Source organism: Marmota marmota, unplaced genomic scaffold (genome assembly GCF_001458135.2).
Source record: "Marmota marmota marmota unplaced genomic scaffold, marMar, whole genome shotgun sequence".
NCBI lineage: Eukaryota > Metazoa > Chordata > Mammalia > Rodentia > Sciuridae > Marmota > Marmota marmota.
Window position 1 is genome coordinate 65,722,228 of NW_025999842.1, and position 25,059 is coordinate 65,747,286.

Here is a 25,059-nt window from a genome sequence, read left to right on the forward strand (position 1 = left end):
AAAAAAAAAAAAAAAAAAAAAAAAATATATATATATATATATATATATATAACTTTTATTCAGTTATATTAAAAATATTGTGCCATCACAGTCATTTGAAGTTTAAAAAAAATCAACACATGAAAGTTCACCATTTTATATGTATTTGGAAGTTGGTTTTGTGTGTGTGTCTGAAGATTGGACCCAAGTTTTCAAGCATGCTAGGCAAGCACTCTACCAGTGAGCCACATCCCTAGCCTGGTTTGTCTTTTGCCTAAATTCTGTGTAGCTTTCCTAGTGCATTTTTAAAAAATATTTATTTTCCAGTTGTTGTTGGACACAATACCTTAATTTTATTTATTTTTTTATGTGGTGCTGAGGATCGAACCCAGGGCGTCACATGTGCTAGGTGAACGCTCTACCACTGAGCCACAACCCCAGCCCCATTCCTAGTGCATTTTTTTACTTTATTATACATATAGGAAGTTTGTATTATTCTCAATTAGGAATCAATCCTTCAAAATAAGCATAAACTTGATATAATTACCTCTGGAATAGACTGAATAGACTCAATAAATTTATCCAGTGTCACTTCCCAAATAGCCAGTTTCACTGGGGGGAAAAACATGGAAAATTTCTTTATAATATTATTCATGCTTATATAAAATCCATAACTGTACAGTACTTTTGCTGCCATTCGAACATTAAAAGTAGAAGAAGCAAATGTGCTAAAAATTGAAACTAAAAATTAAGGATGGTTAGTTATGGCAAAGGGTAGCACTAACGTAGAACAGGAAACTCAAGATTTCTAGGCCCTGTTGACAGACCAAAGCTAGTCTAGCAGTCCAGTAGAATTCCAGATTTTCTAATACCACTTCTCAGAAGCCCAGAAGGTGTGCGGCACCCCTTGACACCCCGAGTAGCTCTGTGCACAGGGCTGGAGCGGGCCTTCGCTGGTCTTCCTTTACAATCCTCAGGGCTATGAGGAAAGCACAGAGGTCTCTGAAGCTTCCCAGAAGGGTGTGGAGGGGCTGCTGCAGCAGCTGCCTCATGCACACTAGAGGCAAAGGAAATTCTTACAGAACTTCTACGGTATTATCAGGGGCATGGATCTTTCAGGAAAAACTTAGAGTAGCTGTGACTCTGGCCCATTCCTGTGGAACCTGGGAGTGTGGTTTTCCACTGAGGCCTGTGCCCAGTCACATGGGCTGGGCTTTCTCTGCCTGGATCAGAGGTACCCAAGTATCATGATCATACAGACAGAAGGGGAGAGGAATCAAAGGCAGTGATAATCACATAAAAAACATTTGTGGAGAAAGTAAGGTTTATCAATACAATTAACAAGGAATGAGTAATAGTACAGACACTACCTTTTAAACTTTCTACTGTATTTATTTTATGGAGGAAAAAAAAAGGATACTAAAGCTTTGTAGAGTGAAAACATGCCAAAATGTTCACCAAATAAACTCCTCCTTGATGAAATGAAAACTGTGTAATGCATTCTGCAAACAGCAGCAGTAACTTACCTGAAAGACAAAGGGCATTGGAGAAAGCAAACTTCTCTAGAATGGCATCATCTAAATCCAGCTCCGAATTTAAATTGATTTTCCCTCTGTGAAGTTTAGACTGACCTCTGTGGAAGGAGGGTGGGGATGGTGAAGAAAGTAACTTACAAACCCTTTATTCTTGAGATGGGGGTCTCACTATGTTGCCCTGGCTGGTCTTGAATGGTGGAGGTCAGTCAGTCTTCTTGCCTCTGCCTCCCAAGTAGCTAGAACTCCCATAACCCAGGAATCTTCCAAATCTCAAACACAGTTTAAAGTTTTTGTTTTGAAAAAAATCACCTTTCTGGGGGTCATTTTGTTAATTTGTATCAAGAGTTTTTATAAATGCTCTAAACTATTTCCAAGTTATTTTATTTCTAAGAATTTATTGTATGGAAACAATAAAAAATGTAAAAAAAAAAAATCTGTGTACAAAACGTTTTTACTTTAATAGTAAAAAAATCAGAAAAGAAACCAAATGTTCAATAGTAATTTCACGAAACAAAAATTAAAAGGAGCCAGATGTGGTGGTGGGAGCCTATAGTGCCAACACTCAGGAAGCTTAGACAAGGAGAATCACCTGAACCCAAGAGCTAGAGTGGAGGCCGGCCTCAGCGATATAGCAAAACCCCATCTCAAAGACAGAAATAAAAAACAAAAACTCCAACATGTTATGAAAGAATACTTAATATAAAGGGAAAATGTCCACAGTAATTGCTAAGTGAAAAGATGCTGAATGTAAAACTCCACACATTGGAGTTACATGACGGGGAAGGCAAGGGAGGCAGAAGTTATAGAAAACTAGGGTTTACCTGAAGATCTTTCTGGAAGGGACTGGGAGAGCAGAGGGAGGGAGTTTGTGAATATAAACATTACAAGGAAATGGGGAAAGTACAGGGGACCCTTCACAAAAGGTGTGGGACATGAAGACACAGATGAAGGAAGGTGGACTGGGGACTAATGGGAAGGCTGAGGGCAGAATCTGCTGACCACCTCAGCCAGAGGGAAAAGAGGAAAGGGAGCAGTGAGCAAGGGTTTTATGAACGAGCCTGGACCACACCACAGAACCGAAGGAGGCAGTAGATAGCTGTCCCTAGGCAGGACCCACATGTGACACAGCTAGCGTGGTCTCTCTTTTTTTTTTTTTTTGTACCAGGGATTTAATACAGGGGTGCTTTACTACTGAATCCCATTCCCAGCCCTTTTTATTTTTTTTGAGACAGCATCTCACTAAGTTGCTTATCAGGTCCTCGATAAATTGCTGAGGCTGGAATTTTCGACCCCCCAGTCTCAGCTTCCTGAGTCACTGGGATTGATTATAGGCATGTGCCACCACGCCTGGCTAAAGTGGTTTTTGTGATAAAATCAAATAGCTGACTCAGATTCAAACAGTTAAGGATTTCATTCCTCCACAACTCTTAAGAGTGTGTGTGTGTATTTGTGTGTCCAGGCACATACAAGTGCCCAGCAAGCAATGGCATTTCTCTGATTTCCCCAAAGAAGGGACATTCACAGGAACAATAACCATAAGAATGAGGGCTTAAAAATAAAATTAATAAAACTGAATAGCTCCTCATTTGCGTGTCTCTTTGGTTCATACCTTCACTCAAGAGCAGACGCTGTAGGCCCAGGCTCCCATTTATTAGGCAGGTGCCCACAGGCCAGAGAGCACTCTGAACTCCATTTGAAAGCCAGTTAACTGCAATTACAGAGTTTCTGAAATGAAGTGAGGCATGGGAAGTACTTGGAAAACAGTGACTGGCATGTGGTGAGTACTTCATTATTGCTGGCCATTATTACTTAGTGCTTATCTGCTTTCTGTAGCTAGTGTCTCTTCTAAATTTTCTTCAAGCTCTGCCATCAATACTTACTTCCTTAAGAACCTACAAAGACTTTTCCTCCCCCGGATTCCACTGGACTGGTGACACCACCAGGAAAGAGTCTCCTATCCTATTTATCCTGCCCCAACATCTCATTTTGTCCTTGCTGAGACAGGAAAATCAGTGAGGCTATTGCCACTCATATCTTACTGGAGACTGTATGTTGGGCTCCCACTTCCTGCAGTCCCCCACATGTCTACAAATGGTTCTCTTAGATCACCCCTTATCTCATTTCCTTTTTATGCTCAAAATCAATTCAGGAAAAAATGGCTTTACTTTTTACTGGAATAATATGATAGGGTTATTCTGATAAAGGCATATTATTTCCACTAATATTTATTATATAGTTTAGGCTTTGTATTTGTACCAACAACTTCTTTCTTAACATTAGTCTCCATATTCATAAATAATTTATCTTCCCTACTACTTTGCCTAGTTTTGTTCCCAAGTACCCTTTCCATAACTTTGATAAAAAGTTGCTTACTCTATTTTTATGTAGTTAAGCTCTTCATTTTCCCAGTGTACCAATGCAATCTCATAAGGCCGAATTTCATGTTTCTCCAGAACTTGCATTACATGCTTCATCTAGAAGAAAAAGAACATTACCTGGAATTATAACTGGCTCCCTAAGTACAAATGTGCTCTGGGGTTAATGTTTGTAACAATGAATAGTTTGTTTTCTACTGCTTAGTTCTTAAGGAAAAGGCAAACTCACTATGTTATTAACCTAGTAAGCTAATCAGGATGACATGTTCATTTATTTTCATTTTTGGAAAATACAGATAAGCATAAGGAAGAAAATAAAGTTGTTATCCCACATCCCAAAGAATCACTGGTAACATTATGATTTTTATTTATTTAATTTCTAAAAAAATTGTATAGGCAAACACTTGTAAAAATTTAAGGAACATAAAGGTATAGAAAGTGGCCATCTCTCTCTGTCACTTGGAATCATAATTCTCAGAGGTAAGCATGATTAAACTTGGGGTATATCCTATACACATTTTTTTTCTGTGAGGTCTGTGTATATTTTGCTTTCTGCATGAAATGGGATAACTATGCATATGAACATTTGCAATGCTGTTCTCCTTAATGGAGGCACTGCAATTTATTTAACCACATTAAATGTCCATCTGTGGGGGATAATTTCTGCTCTCCACCATTATAATGTCTCCATTCACCTTTATTATGCGTAAATCTTTGTGGCCTATTTCTTTAGAAACTGCTGATCAAAAGACATGCAGGCTGAGGGTGTTGCTCAGGGAGAGTGTACTTGCTTAGCAAGTGTGAGGCTCTGAATTTCATCCCCAGCATTGTAAAAAAAAAAAAGAAAGAAAGAAAAGATATGCCTGCTTATATCTTTGATAAATATTGCTAACCTGCTCTCCAAAACAGTTCTTCCAATTTTAGAATTCAAACATTTATGAGAGCACTCAAAAACCACAGAGTGGTGTTATATTTTTTGTAACTTCAGATGATCAATTTATACTTTATTATATTTGGTGGTCATGCACATTTCCTGTTCCCCAGAATTCCTCCTCTACTGAGCAGGTATCTATTTCCTTTTAGCAAAACTGAGATTGTAGGAAGCATACTTATTTTTTTTGTACTGAGGATTAAATCTAGGATCTATGTTGTAAGGGTCTTGCCAAGTTGCTGAGGTTGGCCTCAAACTTGCAATCCTCTTTTCTCAGCCTCTCAAATAGCTGGGATTATTGGCATATATCACTGAACCCAGCTGAAGGGCGTGGTGGCATATATCAGGGATTGAATCCAGGGGCTCTCGGCCACCAAGCTACATCCCCAGCCCTATTCTGTATTTTATATAGAGACAGGGTCTCACTGAGTTGCTTAGTGCCTCGCTATTGCTGAGACTGGCTTTGAACTTGGGATCCTCCTGTCTTAGCCTCCTGAGCCACTGGGATTAGAGATGATGTTATGCTGGTTATATTTTCTAATTTGCTCTTTTTTTGGTACCAGGAATTAAATCCAGGGGTGCTTAACTACTAAGCAACATCCCCAACCATTTTATTTTTTATTTAGAGACAGGGTCTCAATGAGTTGCTTAGGGCCTCACTAAGTTGCTGAGGCTGGCTTTGAACTCATGATCCTCCTGCCTCAGCCTCCTGAATCACTGGGATTACAGGCATGCGCCACTGCACCCAGGTTGTAATTTGCTCTTTTAATTTAACTGTATCACATACATAAGCAGTTTCCTGGGAATAGATATTATTCCACATGATTTTTAAGAGCTGTAGTATATTTTATCCTATAACTGTACTTAGCAAACTTTCTATTATTATGTGTTTTCGTTATTTATAATCTTTGCTATTATAAAAAATGGTTTAATGAACATTATGTAATTCATCATGCATAATTGTGATTATTTCTTTTGGGTAACTTTCTGGGTATAAAATTGCTGAGTTAAATATAAATCTTTGATGTACATCACAAAGCTGCCTCTAAAAAGGTTACATTAAATAAATCCTAATATAGATATTGAAGAAATTGTTTTCCATGAGTGATAAGTTCTTGAAAATTTTATCTAAAATAAGAATCAGTTTAACCAGTTTCCAATAAACTGTATGTGCATTAATCACACTCTGCACTATCACATGTAAATGCAATTCTTTCTTCCTGCAGTTTGCCAGGGGTGGCTGGGATTCTCCACAAATGAGTGTGTGCCCAGAAAATAGAAATGTATAAAACTTAAACCAATATATGCATTTTAGAAGATGAAACTGATGAGATAAATATCACATAATGCTATACAAATAAGCTGTGGATTGCCTATTAATTTATCTTCCAAAATCTCAAATTATTAAGTGCTAATAAACAATTTATTCTTACAAAACTGTATTTTTATACTTTAACACTTCACTTATACTTACAGTTTTATCTTTCACATTCCAAAACACAGCAGCTCCTTCCCTGATTTAAAAGAGCAAGAGAATCAGGTGAGTTAAAGGTAGAATAATTCTACGCTTAGGTAACATCTAGAACAAACCCAGAATTCAACTGCAGAAAATATGATTTACTGCCTAAGGAGACAATATGGTCCCTAGATGGACTTGCTAAAATACGAAATATTTTTTGATTCTTGATAAATCCTGATTTCTCAAAATTCAAGATTTCTCACAGTTTGCAAAATAAGTAGTAGTTATTGTAATATTAATTCCTGTATCTGGACTCTTTCATATTTGGTTCAATGTGGATGCACAGAAATCAAAATTTGGAAAACTTCTGAGACCCCACCTTATTAGGAAGATTCTACTATATGCAAAGATTATGTTTTTAACCTTGTGGAATAAAGAGACGAGACCAATTATAAGCTCTGACAGCTAACTGCCTCAGTGAGGAAAGCTCCCACCTGCACAGTGTCTCTGACAGAATGTAAGCTCTAAAGACCATAAATGAACTTGGTTTCATGTGTGGAGTTTCGCATGCTAATCTGTCTTAGTAAATAAAAAGAGTCGTGGCTTTGGGTTTTTGTGTGGAAAAAGACAACGGGGAAATGGAAGGAAGGTACATAAGATTCATTCACATCATTCTTTAGACATGTCTCAAGCAAAGTGCTTAGTAGACCTGTGGGTCTGTGCTTATTTTAGCACTGGGGATGGAAAAAAAATGAGTGTGATCCGTTACCATCGTCCAGGAACTCCAAGCTAGAAAAGACACACCTAGACTACCAGGGCTTTAAAAGTTATGCAGAATGTACTATGGGATGTCCAGGAGAGGGACAATTCTCAAGGACTAGCAGAGCTAGCCACGTGAGGAAAACAGAACATGTGCATCAGAACCAGCACAGGTTCAGGGAGGTGGACATTGGGAACAGGGCAGTGTCTTGGACAAACAGAAGCTGCAGGGTCATGAATTCTGGACATGAGCCTCAGGCTGAAGCAACAGGCAAGAGCTCAGCCCTGACAGGACTCTGTGCTGTGACAGTCTGGGAAGAGCCCCTGGAATTTTAAGCAGGAGAGTGTCATCGTCAGAGTTGCATCATGAAGAACAACTCCACCCACCACAGACCAAAGGAGCAGTGGTGGGCTGAGCAGGCGGGTAGGGAGGCCAGTGAGTACGCTGGTGTAACGGGTCAGGGTGGGGTCTCAGGACACAGCGCTGAAGCAAAGCCACAACCACAGTACTGGTTCAGATGTGCAGATGTTCACCGCTCCATCTAGAGCCAGGCTGTGCAATACAGTGCCCAGAAGCCACCTGGAGCAATGGAGCATTTGGAACATGCCTGGTGGCATCTGAGATGAGCTCTAAGTGTGAAATGCACCACTGAATTCAAATGCTAGGGTGCGGTTTGGCTCTAAAAGCTCCTCCAAAGGCCCTGTGATAAGTGCTTCATCCCTAGCTGATGGGAGATAGTGGAAACAGCCCCAGAGGCGGGGCCTAGCTGGAGGAAGCAGGTCATTGGGAGTGTGCCTTGGGAGGGTGTATCTGGCCCCCAGGCCCTTCCGTCACAGTCTGCTTCCTGGCCACCTTGAGGTGGCAGCTTTGCTCCTTTTTTTTCATTTTTAAAACTGTGATAACTAGAAAACACAGCATCATGAGTGAGGCTTCACCACATCTCCCCTGGACAGTGCTGATCTAGGCCCTCAGAAATCTACACTTTTCACTTTGAGGCACAGGGCTGCTGTCATTCTACTTGGGCTAAATGTTGAAATCCTGATTATCTCTAATGGTAGGGTCAAATGGAAGGCAGCATCTATGTGAACAAAAATAAGGCTTCTTGTTTTCAACATCCCTAAGGACTAAGATCACAAAACCCTCAATCGAACTTCAGATTTTTTTTTTTTTTTTTTTGGAAAAGGTCTCACTATGTTGCTTAAGCTGGTCTTGAACTCTTGAATTCCTGGGCTCAAAACACCCTTCTATCTCATTCTCTGGAGTGGCGAGTGCTGTGGTATCTTGTCCATCTTCAAGTCTGGATTCTTATAGATTTTCCACAAGTTTCTGCTCTGCCACCTATGAGTCTCACGATCCTGGGTAATTCACTGAGTCCTGTTTGACCCTCCCCTTTCTTGGCAGTAAGATGGGAATAACAGACCTTCCTCAAGTGTGGGGAGATTTTTTTAAAAATATGGTTTCTATTATTATTATCATTCAACTACTCCACTGTATTTGGTATCAAGACAGTCTCTACATAAAAGGAGTAAGTATATGTGTGTCAGGGTCCCTGTCTGAAGTCTCTGGAGAGGTAAGATAGGCTAAAAATTTAGATGAAAAGCCACAAAAAAGGAAGAAAGAAAAGGAAGGAAGAACAGCAGGGGAGGTGGCATGAGTCCTACACAGGCACTGAGATGACTAGGAGACAGATACTTTACCTAAACGTCAGTGAATATCCACATTTACAAATAGAGACAAAGCAGGAGAAGACTAGTAGTTGGTCTTTTTTTTGGGGGGGGGGGGGTGCAGAGGATTGAATCCAGTGGTTGCTAAGCAACCATTCTACCCTGAGCCACATCCTCAGCCCCTATTTACTTGTTTTAAAATTTGTTTATTTTGCTGGGCACAGTGGTGCATGCCTATAATCCCAGCAATTTTGTGGGATAAAGCATAAGGACAGCAAGTTCAAAGCGAGCCTGAGCAACTTAGAGGCCTAAGCAATTCAGTGATACAAAATAAAAAATAGAGAGGGCTGGGGATGTGGCTCAGTGGTTAAGCGCCCCTGGGTTCAACCCTGGTACCAAAACAAAACAAAACTTTTCCAAGAGGATTTGCCAGAGGATTCCAGATCTGCTAGATGAAGAAAGAATCGGATGATTGGGTTAGGGATATAGCTCAGTTGGTAGAGTGCTTGCCTTGTATGCACAAGGCCCTGGGTTCAATCCCCAGCACCACCAAAAAAGAGAAAACAAGATTCTGGTCACAAATACATTTTGAACACATGTTCTGTTATGAGAGGTACATGAACCTTTAACGACTAGAGGGACTTGGTCAGGAACTAATTTGCCAACAGGGTTTCCTTCCTGTGTTACCTGAAGAAGAATATTGTTCCAGGATCACCTTCTTTTGCAGAACTTTCCACACCCATCACCAAAATATTTGCTGCATCTGTGGTTTAAAATAATAACAACAACAACAAAACGAGGTCACAAAGTGACACAGGTTTAAAAGTCATCTGTACATTTTTACAGAAGTACTTATGACGACTTTGTACACCAAGGAGACTCTGAGAACTACAACTAGAGTTATCTGCAACTATTTTAAAAATTTAAACCTTTTAAATATTATCAAATACATAACAATATTCATTACTCAGTAGTTAATTTACATATTAGTACAGTAATATTTCTTGTAAGTAAATGAATTTTATGTAATACATTATAAGTAATATTAACATACCAATTAAGTTACTATTAGTTATTTACAAACAGTTGTATATAGTTTCCCAACTCTGCAATGCCCAGAGCCACACTGCCGACAGCCTTCAGTGCCCACCATGAATACCCCTAAGCAACTTTTCATTTTAGGGTCTCTGGACATGGCTCTGTTATTCTAATTCTTTTTGTCATCCAACAGCACAAACACTCTGTTGAGGTCACCAAAGCTGAAAAAGCAAGACATTCAACTGTTTTTTATGTCAACCTATGAGTCTTTAACAAAGAATTTTCTCTGTAGCAGAAAAGTTTTCAACCCTGATATTTTTGCTACTCTGAAGGAAACTCAAGTTTTCTCAGTAGTGGACTATCTTGAGAATTACTGTAAAATTTTCTCCCATTAAAATGTTCTAAGTTATTCATTTTTAAATGTAAAACAGGATATCTTCTCAAGAATCCTACCTGAAACTATCCTAAAATCCTCACTTGTTAATTTTCTTCTTTCTTATACTATATTATATTTTAACTAATTTTGTTGAAGTATTGGACTGGTAATTTATTTACTTGGTTTTGGTACTGGTGGATCAGTGGATGCTTTACCATTGAGCTATATCCTCAGCCCCTTTTCTAATTTTTTTTTTTTTTAATTGAGGCAAGGGTCTCACTAATGGACTGGTGAATTTTTTTAAAAGGCCCTTCCACCAATTTCATGGTTTTATAATGCTAAAATAACTTTTTAATGTGACAAAAAAGAAGTAGCATGGGGCTTTGATTTGGGTAAGCATCCACCAAAGGTTTGGTCCTCAGACTATGATATTATTAGAAGTGTTGGAACCTTAGGAGATGGCCTGATGGGAGGAGGTTAGGTCACTGCAGGTAGGCTCTTGAAAAGGATACTGGCCCTTCTTCTTCCTCTCTTTTCTTCTCACCTTCCCTGTTTCAAGAAGTACCAGCTGTCATAAGTGAGCAGCTGATTCCACATGATCCCACCATGATGTGGTGTCTCATCACAGGTCCAAAAGCAATGGGCCAACTGACCACAGACTAAAACCTCTGAAGTATGGGCCAAAATAAGCCTTTTCTCTTATTATGTTGATATATCTCGAGTATTTGTTATAGCGAAAGACAGATGACTACCACACACAGCCTTTGATCTTCCCAAGTAATAGTGATCTTATGAATAAATTTAATCTGAGAACCAAATGATCTATAAACACAATTAATTTCTTTATAAAGACATCTGACACCACTTTTATGATTACAATCCTTTCAACAGAAAGTGAAATGCTAACAAATGCAAACTTAGGACAATATCACAGGAAAATTATTTTCTAATACATTTTAACATACTTGGCCCCAGGTTCAAGCAGAAGTACCTCTAGGCAAGCTTGTTACTTCAATGTATCCATGGGCGACCAGCTCTTGAGACAGATTTCCCAGATGGTACTCGTCTGCTGTGGCAAATGCTGTGCAGTGCATCAGGTTCTGTGAGCACAAGGTGGGTTACCAAGAGGCTCAAACATCTGTGATGGCTACTATGTCCCTAACTTAGGGGACCTCATTTGGCAAAGCCAGAACTCAAGTTTTCTTCAAACATCTCAAAAGTTCATACCAGAGAAGGGATAAGTATGAAGACAAAGAAGTTAGAGAGACAACTATCAGCTCATTGACAGAAGCATTTGCTTCTGCTAGCCAAAAAGATGGAATAATGATCCTGAAAGGGAAGCCGTGCTCCAACTGGCAGTGTCTGAAGCAGCCTGAGCAGCTTTCCAACCCAGGGTTTCTGACTCTTTCACAACATTAGTATTTGATGTCCTTAAAATCCACAAAAGAATTATAATATCTTTATTCTGGCTAATAGTAAACAAAAAAATCTGCAACTCTGAGAACATGTCCTGTCCGTCAGTGCTTTGCTGGGGGTCCTGTCTGTACAGACATGTAGATACCTGTGTGTCCATACCACATATACATGGTAAGCAATTTGCAGTGATTGTCCAAACTAGCGGGAGGAAGTTAGGTCACTGGGATGTGACCTTGAAAGGGACACTGGCCCCTCTTCTTTCTCTCTCTTTGCTTCCCAGCCACCATGAGGTAAGCAGCTTCATCTGTCATATGCAGATGTCAGTTTAGTTGACCTAAGCCAGCTTAAAAAAAAAAAAAAAAAGTCTAATAAAATATAAAAAAAGAATAAAATACAAAATATCATGGTGCATTACTCATTGTAAGAGCAAATGTTACTATATGAAGTTTCCTGTCACATATGTGTCTACTTATGTATGTCACTATGTATATAAAATGGTGAATATATTTCTCACCAGAGAAGAGGTCAGAAAAGTTTGAAAGCTATCAGCATAAGAATTCAGACAAAAATATGATTGAAATTTTTTTAAAAATCAAGAATAATAATGCCTACTTTATAGGGTTATTTTAAAGTTTAAAAAAGCTGATAAATATGTATTTCTCAGGACTGTTCAATATTTATTGAACTATAGTTGGTCAAAAGAAGTTTGAGAGTCACTAAATGAACAGTTCTTCCTAGGACTTCCTCAACTCAACTCCTAGGCATTCCCACTCTGAAATTCTGGAGAAGCAGTCTGTGAAGTCCTTCCTTCCTCTGGCTCCTGTTACTTAATTCCTACCCTTTCTCCATTAATGGGCTAACCCTGCTTTGTCTTCTCCTCAGTCTGTTACACAATCAAGTGGCTTAAAAAGCAGCTCAGGAGTAAATGGAAGACTTGAGAAACCACAAAAACTGAAATGTCAAAAAAATCAACAAAGTATCTATTCAGAAGCACACCAAGTAATTAGAAAAAAACATTAAGTCAGATGAGCTGAAATCAGTGGAGAATGATGAGGTAGCCCCCTCTTGCAGTGAGCTACTTCCCATAGCCACACGTGGAAGAACACAAGCGCACACACACCACACACGGACACGCTTCAGAGACCAGGTAGTCACTGGAGGGCAAGAATAGGATGGGCATGGCCTAGACCTGCCTGGCTTCATGGAGCTTAAGCTGGCTGAGAGAAAGGGAGTCCTGTCAGAACCATCAGGTAAGGCACAGCGCTACTCGGTGAGACTTGGCAGATTTGATGTGGCCTGCTGGACAAAATCACAGCATGTTAGGGTGGGTGCCTTCTCTGACTGCGACTGATAATAAGATTGGTTTCAACTGAGCAGGGGGAGGCGCAAAAAGGAGAAGACAGAAGATAACAACAGTCCAAGGCCAGTCCATGAGGATTAGCCTGTAACTGTGCTGAACACAGTGAGCTCCGACAGCCACCCGGGTTGATCTTCACAGCATTTCTAAGATGGGAGTCACAAGTCAACAATTAATTGAGAGATTTCACACAAAATCCACATTTCCCTACCATCTTTTGCCTAAGTGGAGATCCGGCCACCATGGACTAGGGCTGAGTAGCGGGCCCAGGTCACAGCCACACAGTCTTTACCTCAAATGTCTCACATCTGCTTTATTTTTATAACTGGCCCAGCCCACATGTGCTAAAATGCATGCTATTTTGAACTTTGGAAGAGTGGGTGGTCATTCAATCACTATTTCTACGAGAACATACATTCTGAACTCCAGACTACAAGTAAATCTTTAACATTACCTCTTTTTCCATAGCCATTCTAAGTCTGAAGATTGTCACCTTTTCTTTTCTCAGTATCTTCTACTTAGTTTGGCTCAAAGAGCTCTTCAATGTCACAGGTATTAACGGGGCTCACCATACTCCTCTTAAGTTGTGGCCTTCTAATAAAAGACAATTCACAAGTTTTGAAACTTGACTTTTTTGACATTTGTTTTGGTTTTGATTCCAAATTTCAATTTTTCATGTAAGACCATTTGGAAAAGGGAAAAAGAACCATGGAGCGCCTTGTCTTTGAAACCCCACCACCAGCACCTTTTTTCTTTGTGGTACTGGGCGTTCTACCATTCAGCCACACCTCCAACCCTGCTCTAAGTTGCCCAGGCTGGCCTCAAACTTGCAATTCTCCTGCCTCAGCCTCCCAAGTGGCTGGGATCACTGGTGTGTGTACTTCACCTGGCCATATCTCCTACTGTTAATTAAAGGTGCTGTTACTGAATGAGAAACTTTTTTCCCTGGCTTTTTACAGTGAATCCTTATTTATTAAGCATTAGTTACATGTACGTATGTAAAGCAAATTTTGGATTTTAACTTGGGGATAAGTAACTTGTTCTTAAATAGATGGACCAAATCAACCCAAAATAGTTACTGGATTTAGGCCCCAAATTTAGGCCTATGTTAAAACATTGAACCACTGTATTTCTGTATGTTTTGTTTCTATGGCCACAGAAGACATGTTCCAGCAGATGGGGCTAGAAATCTATACAAGATTCTTACACTAACAGCACCACATGCTCTGAAAAAAATTTTTATTCATACACTATTACTGAAGAAAAAATAGTATATGATCACAACCTTATTTCTATTTTACTATTATTCTAGGATAAACTTATATTTGGTCTTTGTCCTTGGCTCCTGGCACAGAGCTCCTAAACCCTGGTAATTTCCTAAGGGATACCGGGTGATAGGAACATTTTTTTGTTGTTGTAATATTTAGTATCTGCCTTGAGTTTTTGGCACACAGCTTCCAAATCCCCTGAAGATTCTCAAGGATAGGTACACCTTTTGTTCTAATAAGGTGATTCTTGGTGGGCTCTGGGATAGCTTCAGGATGGGGGACTGGTTGCCAGAAACAACAAACTTTGAATAGAAGCTTGGAACTTTCAGACCCTCCTCTCAAATTCAGTGAACTTCTTCACCTGGATGTTCATGAGTCTTAGTAAATATATCTAAATTGTTCCCCTGAGTTCTGGAGCCATTCTAGCAAACTGCAAATTCAAGAAGGTAGACATGGGAACCCGATTTATAATCTGGGACTTGGGGCTGGTGTCTGAAGTGGGAGGCAGTTCTAACAGACTGAGTTCAATCTTACTAACTCCATACAGGGTCACAACTGAAATGAATTGTAAGACATCTTACTAGCATCTAGAGAGTTGGAGAATTCATTGATGGAGGAAAAACGCCCCATATTTTGTTGTCAGAAGTACTGTGAGGCCTGGTGTTACACACCTGTAATCCCAGCAGCTTGGGAAGCTGAGGCAGGAGGATCCTGAGTTCAAAGCTAGCCTCAGCAAAAGCGAGGCACTAAGCAACTCAGTGAGATCCTGTCTCTTAATAAAATACAAAATAGGGCTAGGGATGTGGCTCAGTGATTGAGTGCCCCTGAGTTCAATTCCCGGTACCCCCCCCCCAAAAAAAAAGTACTGTGACTATAAATAGACTATACTTAATAAGGAAAATATGCATTTTTATTGCTACACACTGAATGTAGATCAAATTTACAAAATACAGATACAAATACAGATATAAATTATATTACTAGTAAATGCTTTAGTGGGCTGGGGTTGTGGCTCAAGGGTAGAGTGTCTGCCTAGCACATGCGAGGCCCTGGGTTTGATCCTTAGCACCACATAAAAATAAACAAATAAAATAAAGGTATTGTGTCCAATGACAACCAAAAGATAAATCTTAAAAAATGCTTTATCTTATAAACTTTTTGGCTACAACCTATAATGAGAAATCAGATTATATACTCAATACATATATGTAGATAAAACCAGTAACTGCCACAGAAACTTCATAAGCCAGTCATTTTTCTTTATCATAGCAAATGCATTCCGGTATTCTCTACGCTATTCCTTTTTCTGTAAAAAGTTAATTTTATAACATGCTATGAGGTCAGTCTGAAAAACACTAATGGGTGTTCCATCATTCTCCCTCTGATGCCAGTCTCCATGCTGCTCAGGCCAGTGAGTCTCACCCTCTGGCATTCTGCTCCTGAAAGACAGGACATGTATAAGGAGCACTGCCATTGCTCGTCTGCTGAATTATAAGCCATACTCAGCTATCACAGCAGGTTATGATTTCCATAAATGAGACCAGGTAGAGATTTAATTCCAATCTGGAGGGTGACTGAAACCTCAGGCAATTCCAAATACTTGCTCTAGAGCAGGTGTGGGAACAAGAGGAAGCGGACATGCTTCCTGACATTAAGCAGAGGCCTTGCCCTGTCTCAGTCAAAGGTGATGGAAAGGGTTGCCCTGTAACAAAGAAGTCACCAGTCCTATGACATTCACAGGAAAATGGAATAGCCCTCAACTTGGGGCAGAAAAAAAGTAAGCCTTATGTCCTAGGAACAGACTACTTAGTCATGCCTGAAGACGATCTTCCTGTGAAAGGTAAAATACTCAGAAAACAAAGCTCCACACTTATACTACTTCAGATCACTTAGAAATATAATATTTTATCGTTATTTTCCTTATCAAATGGGCTTAAATGAAAACTCAAAATTTAAAAGCAACACACTCTGGTTTTGCGAAACTCCTAATGAAGTCACTATTACATAACACAATGTGGCCTCTGAAAAGACCCACAAAATCAACACCATTTCTATTAAGACATCATCTATTTGTATCTACCTCCCTCCATGCAACCATAACTCAGATTAAAAGAAATGTACAACCCCCGATGATTGCCTCTATTTTAATTACTGGATGTCTCAAAACTAAGTGCTCAAATAGATTGTTCTTACTAAGTCCCTGGTAAAATGCCTCTGTTCACATTAAATGTCTGCTTTTAAATTTGAATGTTTTTATTATCTCATTTGAAACTGTGTTGAATTTTTAGAATTCAAATCCTTTTGTGGAAAGAAACAGGAAAAAGAAAATCCTAAAGAAAAATAAAACATGGAATTCAGGAAAATGGCTTCTAAATCTAAGGACAGCCTAAGGAAACGGAGCCTCTTTGGGGGTTCTCAATGAGTAATGATAAAAAAGGCGACACCTTCAACCGCATCAGCTTCTTCACAAGAAACTCAATGCACTGTGAGGTACACCTGACAAGAGAAAAAATGAGTTGCCCTTCCTTTGGGATCTTCCATTCAGGTTTTGATCCTTAGTGTCATCTCTGTCCCCTGAATGCTCAAATTCCCAGACCAACCCAAGCTCTTGGAAGAAGAGGGGTGTGAGAGCAGCTTCTGCACACATGACTGTCCTTTACATTTTGGGTGTAGAGAAACAATACAAATAGAGAAAACAACCCAGGACCCAAACCAAAAATAATTCATGAACTCATAATGACATAATCTGATGATTAGTCATGAAGGGACTGTGAGCTGCATAGTAAAAATACACACACACACACACACAAACTGAACATGCTCAGAATTGAACATGCTTAGAACCAAAGTTTGAAGACAGACATTCTAACCTGCTTTTTAGTAGCTTCAGAAGATCTAATCAGGTTTTAAATATTTACATTTTTTAAGTTTTTGAAATAGGTATTACTACATTGCCTAGGCTGGCCTCAAACTCTTGGGCTCAAGTGATCGTCGATCCTCCTGCCACAACCTCCCAAGTAGCTAGGACTATAGGCCTGTGCTACTAGGCCCAACTCGATATTCCTGTTTTTTTTTTTTTTTTTTGCAGGGGCAGGGTAGTGGGGATTGAACTCAGGGGCACTCGACCACTGAACCAGATCCCCACCCCTATTTTGAATTCTATTTATAGACAGGGTCTCACCGAGTTGCTTAGCACTTCACTTTTGCTGAGGCTGGCTTTGAACTCTTTTTTTTTTTTTTTTTTTAATATTTATTACTTGTTGATAGACCTTTATTTTCTTTACTTATTCATGGGTGGTGCTGAGAATCAAACCCAGTGCCTCACATGGGCTAGGAAAGCATACTATTGCTGAGTTAGAACTCCAGCCCTGGCTTTGAACTCTTGATCCTCCTGCCTCAGTTTACAGAGCCACTGGGATTACAGGCATCCGCCACTATGCCCGGCTCTATTTTTAATGTTGATGACTATTGAAATTAAAGATTTCATTACCTCTTTTCCATGCTTTCCAACTTAACAAACATTAAGTACAAGGCATAGTTCTTGGTATTACACAAAACACAAAGGTCAAAAAAAGTGTCTAATCCTAACCTTAACTGTTTATCACTTAGAGGAGAAATGCAAATTGCTGCTAAAAAATTCCCAGAAACCTCTTAGCAGTGAGTAAAACACCCTCTTGAACCTTCAGAAGGTAAAAAAGAGAAAACCCTCTTGCTCCTTGCTTTTTGAGTTCACCTTGCCACATCATTGCACCACCTGTCTGCATAGTTACACCTTTTAAATACGATGAAGAATTTCCAGATTAATTTTTTGAAAAAATAGATGCTTTTTGTAGTCCCATTCTCAGATTGGAATTAATGCTGTTTTCCAAAGGCCAATAACTTTTTCTTAGGCCAATAATTAATCCTTTCATAAACTATATTTTTATCTTTTATTGCCTATATTTTGTCATTATGGATATCACTAATTCTTTTAAGATTTTGAGTCTGTTTGGATTAATTAGGCTTCAAAGATCTTAAAAGAAATTCTGAGTTGGTAGCCAGCTCTCTTGCATTAGGGGCAGGGCTGCATTGCAACACATGCTCGTTTAGAGAATAAGCAATGAGTGATAAACACAAGTGCCAGAGCCACACTGGGTTTACCTCGCTCACAGACAGAACTGGAAGGTTGGTCCGGGATGGCTGCCTGGTCCTGGATGCTTTCAGTGGTCTCTTGATCTGTGGAAAGTCTTGCTTTGGAACAACTGTTTCAGTTGAAGTAGATGAACAATGCCTCTTTAATATTTTTATAAACCACTTAGAACCCAATAGATTAGGTTTGTGGGTCCCCTTCCTGTGAGCAGGATACGATTTCATGGATGGAAGACCTGCTTTCTCATCCTGGCAATGTACAGCATTTAATGGACAGAGTTTGGTTGTATCTGATATTTTCCAGTTCATTTCCAGGATCTGGGGCTCATTCAAACCACCAGCTGCTACAACAGGAAAGAATGAATCCAAGTTTTGGTGTACTGTCAAGGGGTTGCTGCATATTGTATCCTCAAGTTCCTTGATCGGTTTTAACGTTAGATGAACAAGTCTTCGGCACTGATGTACTTTTGATAATACACTGTGGGATCTGGCCAGGGCTTTGAGAAGTCTGGCAGGCATTACCACATCCCACGCTGAAAGAAAAAGATTTCAGATTTCAAGTTGGTTTTGTTTCCTTAGTGTTTTAAAATTATATGTAGGTATAATTTCTCTATGAAATAAGCTTATTTCTTTTAAAATCTGTGAAACAGAAAATCTTAACCTAATTATAATAGAACAACAAGTTTAAAAAATATACACATGTGTATGGCTGGGAGTATAGCTCAGTGGTAGAACACTTCCTGCCACTAATAAGGCCCTGGTTCAACCCTTAGCACTGGAGAAAATAAGTACACATGGAACATTATGAGATTAAAAAATTACTAAAACACACACACACACACACAATTTTCTTAGTTTACTTCAATAGCATTTCATTTAAAAGAATCCATACTTACAAATTCATTTACAAAAAGAAAAAAAAAAGCTGGGTGCAGTGGTGCATACCTGTAATCTCAGAGGTTTGGGAGGCTAAGGATTGGGAGTTCAAAGCCAGCCTTGCAATTTAGCGAGGCCATAAGCAACTCAGTGAGACCATGTCTGTAAATAAATTTTTTTTTTTTTAAAAAGGGTTGGGGGTGGTGGGATATAGCTTAGTTGGTAGAGTGCTTGCTTTGCTTGTACAAGGCCCTAAGTTGATCCCCAGCACCACAAAAACAACAACAAAAAACAGAAAATGGGTTGGGATTGTGGCTCAGTGGTAGTGCACTCGCCTAGCATGTGTGAGGCACTGGGTTTGATTCTCAGCACTATGTACAAATAAATAAAATAAACCTCCATCAACAACCAAAAAAAAAAAAAAAAGGCGGGGGGTTGGGTATGTGGCTCAGTGGTTAAGCGCCCCTGGGTTTAATCCTTGGTACCAAAACCAAAACAAACAAACAAAAAAAACTTTCATTCAACCTTTACGGTGAGATAAGCAACTGGCTGAGGCCAAGGATGTCTCCATGAATGGACGAGTGTCCCTGCCATAGAGGTGCTCCCCTCTCCTGGAGGAGACAGGCATTTTCATCTGCTCACCATAATTTCATAGAATAAACCCCACCACTGAGCTGTAGTCCAGATGTCGAGGAAACACACAAGGAACTCGTTCAATTCTACATGCAGAACTGGGAGAGGCTCCCAGAAAAACTGAAGCTGCTTCTTGAAACAGAAGATGCTTTTTAGGTTGGAGCTGGGCCTGACAGGGGGGTCAGACATGTCAGATGTACAGAGTCCAAACAAAGGAAAGAGACTGCAGATGTAAGTATTTTCCTGTCTTATCTACAGTATTAAATATGTGTTCTTTTTTTTCCCCAGTGCTGAGGATGGAATCCAGTGCTTTTGCACATGCTAAATAAGCACTGTACCACTGAGCACACTGACAGCCTCTAAATATATGTTCTTTCAAAAGTAAGCCTATGGATCAATAACAGTTCTTAAAAAAAAAAAAAAAAAAAAAAAAAGTTAGGTGGTACAGATTCAAGTATGAACCCATGACTTCAGAATTCACAGTCCAGCACAGGACACAGAGTGTGATGTGTAAACACTAAGGGGTCTGGAGAAGGGAGTGTGTGGGATGAGAAGCAGTGTGGCACACTCATTATGGTGACATCTGAACTGGATCTTGAAAGGGCAGAGGGATCAGCAAATCAAACAGACCAGGTACAATGTATTATTTATCTGACAAATAGAGTGTAACTTCAGGGGAGGGCGCAGGGAGCTGAATGAGAAGAGGATGGAAAAGGAGCCAGGAGCCAGATTCCAAGAGGATTCATTAGGTGATCCTATGGAGTTTCTTTTTCTTTTTTTCTTTGGAGGGTACCTGAGGATTGAATCCAGGGGCACTTAACCACTGAACAACATCCTTAGCCCTTTTTTATATTTTAGAGACCTCACTGAGTTGCTTAGGCCTCACTAAGTTGCTGAAGCTGACTTTGAACTTGCAATCCTCCTGCCTCAGCCTCCCTGGAGGCTGGGAATACAGGTGTGCCCCACCATGCCAGGCCATCCTATGGAGTTTCTATGGACAGAGGGAAACCAGAACTTTTAATTGAGATCCACAGGTCAGATGTATTTCAGAAAAATGTCTTTGGTAAAAAAAGCAAAGGAGTTACTGAGACAGACTAAGACATTACTTTCTACATACCAAGTGCTCTATGTTACCTTATAATAACCCAGTGAAGCATTTTACAGATGAGAAAACTGAGGTTCAGAGAAGTTAATTGGTTAGCAAGTCACTACGCTGTATTGCCTCCCTCAAGAAAAATAAGGACAATTATGAATCACAGTGATGTTTATGAGGTAGAACCTGCTGCTTTCAAATATCTTCAAAAGCTGTTATTCTGTTAGTTTTCCTCAAATTAGGTAATATAGTTCACCTTTAATTAGTACTATCCTTGCTAGTATAATAAGTACATTTTGGAGAAACTATAAAACATTTTAGAAATCTGTACACAGAACTGGATTCTTTCACTGTCTCTGATCACATTCTTTACCTCCACATTCTAACAACCATTTTAATATGGGAGCTATGTGAAAACCTCCACAAAAATGTAAAAGCCACAGGACAAAGGAGAAGTATGTTTTCTCTGTAGCTTTGCTGAGAAAGACACAGATTCCCCCTGTCACACACACACACACAAATTTTAGGCATTGCTAAAAACCAGAATGCATTAGAGGTAAGTGAAATTTGAACTGCATGAACTAAAGATAAAAAAAATACCAGATTTAAAAATTTGCCCTAACATTACAAAAGCACATTCTCATTATAACTCTTGGTGGCTTCTGTTACCTGTGTAGGTCAGCAGTGAAAATGAGCCTTCTGATGCCCTGGCCTCTGAGCTCTGACCTATTTTCCTGGGTGACCTTGTTTTCCATCTCACCCAGCCGTTCACTCCCACAATCACATGTTCTGATCTATTCAGTGGCACCCAGCCAGCACATGTGTCTACTAAGTACCTGAAATGAGGCTAGTATAGACTCAGACTTCATTTTAAAAAAGGAAAATGTCTCGATAATTTTTATATTGTCTACTTATTGACATAATACTTTTTGATATAGTTGGCTAAATAAAATAAGTTGTTGAATTGTCATTTATTTTTACTATTGTCAATGCAGTTTCTAGAATGCTTAGGATTTGTGCCATGCATATTTCTCTTGGACAGTGCTCTCTAAATCTGCTACCATCCCTGAGTGCAACCTTGTATCATTCCCAATTTCACCCAGTCAACTCTTCAAACACTACCGCCTATCTTCCCAGCTCATTCCTTCTACTACCCAAGGCCAACAATTCTCTCAACCCAACAGGACCTACAATTAGATGACCCACTCACCTTTTCATTGTTTCTCATTCCCCTGACATCACTTCCTCTACACCTGCTTATATGTTCCACAGCCTAACATTATCTCTTATTATTATTAATTATAATATTATATATTATATATATTAATATATATATAATATATATATTAATTATAATATTATTATTATTAATTATAATAGATAATAATTATCTATTATTATCTCTTTCCTACCCTATGAAACCAGTGTGTCCCCCACCACATGCATGTGACATAACCACAACTAATTAAACGTAACTCACCTAATTTGTGCTTGCACTCCTGCAGCCGAATGTGCTTAGACCAAACAACACACTGTCCTCTCTCACTCTAAAACCAGGACCACTCCAGGGGGTCCTTTCATGCTGCCCAACAATCTTACATCTCCCAACTGTAATCCACTCTCCACTCTCGCCTCAAAATTTCAAGTCTCCCCCTTCTTTCTCATTCTCAATAATGACTTACTTCTTCTTTCACTGATAAAATAGAAATGATCAAAAGGGAACTTCCACAAGACAAACCCGCAGCCATCATCGACCTGCCTACCCACTGCTTCTTTTCTATGACAGAGCCAAGTCCTCCACAAATACACAGAATCTCATCCTTTTCTATGACAGAGCCAAGTCCTTCTTTTCTATGACAGAGCCAAGTCCACCACAGATACACAGAATCTCATCCTTTCCCACTTTTCTCCCTTCTCCCATGCCTTATTTTCCCTTTCACTAGAACATTCTATATATCTGTGCTATAATTTCTCCCACTTAAAAAAAATTAACTCTCTTCTGATCCCATTTTCCCCCTTGCACACTTTTTCTGAGTTCCTTTCCTATTCCTCTAAAAGGAGTTTTATTCATTGTCTCCAATTCTTCTCTGATTTCTTTCAAACTCACTCCATTTGGGCTTTCATCCCTACCACTTTATCCAAATTCACCCGTTAATGTCGTCAAAGACCTTCACCTTCCTAAATCCTTTGCTCATTTCCCAGTCTTCACTTTACCTGACATATCAAGCATTTGATGCAGTTGGTCACTCCACCCTCCTTAAAGCACCTTCTTCGGTTGGTGTCTACAATTCTACACTGGCAGTTTTCCTTCTTCCTCAATGACTGTACCTTCTATTTTTTCCTGGTTTTTCATCCCTCAAGAATGGAATGCACCAGGGCTCAGTCTCTAGGCTTCTTTTCTCCTCAATCCGACTCTTGCAGTTTTATACATCATTTAAATATAAATGGACAGCAACTGTTTACTCTAAACCACTCTGATAAGCAACCAAAATGTAACATGTTCAAAACTGAGCTTCTAAAATCTTCCCACAGTCTTCCCCATTCACAAATAGCAATTCTTACATTTGCTAAAACCCAAAACCTTGAGTTGGCCTTGATTCCTCCCTTCATTCTCCATACCCAGTTTGTCAGTAATTCCAACTGGCCTTATTCAAAGCAGTTCTCAACACTGATACTGTTACCATCTGGTCTAAGTTACTATCTTTCCCACATATTATTTTAATTGCCTCTTCCCAACCCCCTTCAGTGCTAAGAATTTAACCCAGGGCCTCCTCACACACTCTAGGCAAGTGCTCTACTACTAAGCTACATCGCAACCAGTAAGAGCCTCTTACCTGGTCTCCCAGCTTCTGTCCTTGGCCTCCTACAGATTCTTCTCACATACCAATGAAAGTGATCCTTTGAGAAGCAGGACCACATCTTTTCTCAGTGCAAAATTTGATGATGGCTTCACATTTCTTTTACAATAAATGCTCCAAACCCTTAAAATGGTCTTCAAATACCCACATTTTCTGGCTCTTCACCACCCCTCTGACATTTCCTACATCTCTTGCCCTACAGCTCTGCTCCTCATCTTGGCCTTTGGATCTTCACACTAATTGTTCCCTAAGCTCTTCTCCCAGGAATCTATAAGCCTAGCTCCCTTATCCCCTTCAAATATTTCCCATCTAGCGAAGCCTTCCTCCAGACGCTTCATTCAATACACACAATCGGCACCATTTCTGATTTCCTTCACTTTCTATTTCTCCATTTTATTTATCATTACTTGCATATCTTGTATTTTTGGTTTATTAATTCATACAAGAAATATGAACTGAGTCCTTACCAAGTGCCAGGTATTGTGCTAGGTGCTTATAATACAACTGAAAATAAAAGACAAGAATCCCTTTTGAACCTTATATTGGGAGGGGGCAAACAATAAATGTGGCAAATCAGTAACATATACATCAGTGACAATGCTAAAGGAAAAATAAAACAGCAAATATTTCTGCCTCCTCTAAAATGTAATCTCCATGAAACATATTTTTGTGTTTGTTCATGTTGTATCCCCTGTGACAATAATGCCTAGACATAGGCATCAGCTGATTTTTAAAAAAATGAAATACAAGACATATACTCAGTTCATGGGCACATTTTTACTTTTTAAGAACAATAACAGCAATTAAGAAAACGGTTAGAGGTAGGTTACGATTCAATGCATAAGTAGCACTCATGTATGCCTTTATATTCCTTGAATGCAAAACTACCCTATTCATCTTTACAGCTACCACCATGCTCTGGCTCAAAACTGGGGTCAACAAGTGTTTGCAACTTAGAGTGCTTTTTATTCCCAGCTAAGTCCACCGAAGATCACTGTAAGAGGCAGGGGAACCTAACAGTACTGAAGAAACCTGTTATCACCAGGGAGGCTTCGGGGGTCCAGGGGCCAAGTCAGAGACCTCGGTGCGAGGCCACACAGGTGCTAAGGAAAGGCAGTGTACTAACCTCTCCGAGAAAAGAAGAAAGCGCCAAGGGCGCGAACTTCCGCAGCAGGGCCACAGGGCAAAGCACAGTCACCCGGCAGCCGCCGTGCACACCGCCAACCCTGGTCCCGGGAAAGCTCTTCCTCCCAGAGCGCGTACTGCGCAAGCGTACAGAACTCCGGGCCCCGCGGTGTGCGAGCGGCCCGGGC

At 39.7% G+C, this 25,059-nt stretch overlaps 1 protein-coding gene and 1 non-coding gene across 11 annotated transcripts in view; one reads left to right on the plus strand and one right to left on the minus strand.

Annotated features, from left to right (window-relative positions):
* The window catches only part of Rmnd1 (required for meiotic nuclear division 1 homolog), a 79,955-nt gene that overhangs the window by 16,340 nt on the left and 38,556 nt on the right, over positions 1-25,059 (minus strand). For 3 of the 10 annotated variants that reach the window (XR_007346308.1, XR_007346309.1, XM_048799956.1), the window contains exons 1-8: positions 24,873-25,035; positions 18,299-18,819; positions 11,109-11,217; positions 9,391-9,466; positions 6,295-6,334; positions 3,888-3,988; positions 1,506-1,612; positions 527-591 (exon numbers count right to left, since the gene is read on the minus strand). Coding sequence is in view for 8 of the 10 variants with exons in the window: in XM_048799956.1 (XP_048655913.1) it covers positions 527-591; positions 1,506-1,612; positions 3,888-3,988; positions 6,295-6,334; positions 9,391-9,466; positions 11,109-11,217; positions 18,299-18,805 (1,005 nt within the window). In the remaining 2 variants the exon portion in view is untranslated. Of the gene's footprint in view, positions 1-526; positions 592-1,505; positions 1,613-3,887; positions 3,989-6,294; positions 6,335-9,390; positions 9,467-11,108; positions 11,218-18,298; positions 18,820-21,557; positions 21,637-23,722; positions 23,787-24,872; positions 25,038-25,059 lie in introns of those variants that run through there. The other 7 variants (XM_048799931.1, XM_015502274.2, XM_015502277.2 and 4 more) reach the window with 7 other exon arrangements.
* On the plus strand, positions 9,184-9,255 carry Trnat-ugu. The gene has a single exon. It is a non-coding gene; the product is annotated as a tRNA-Thr (tRNA).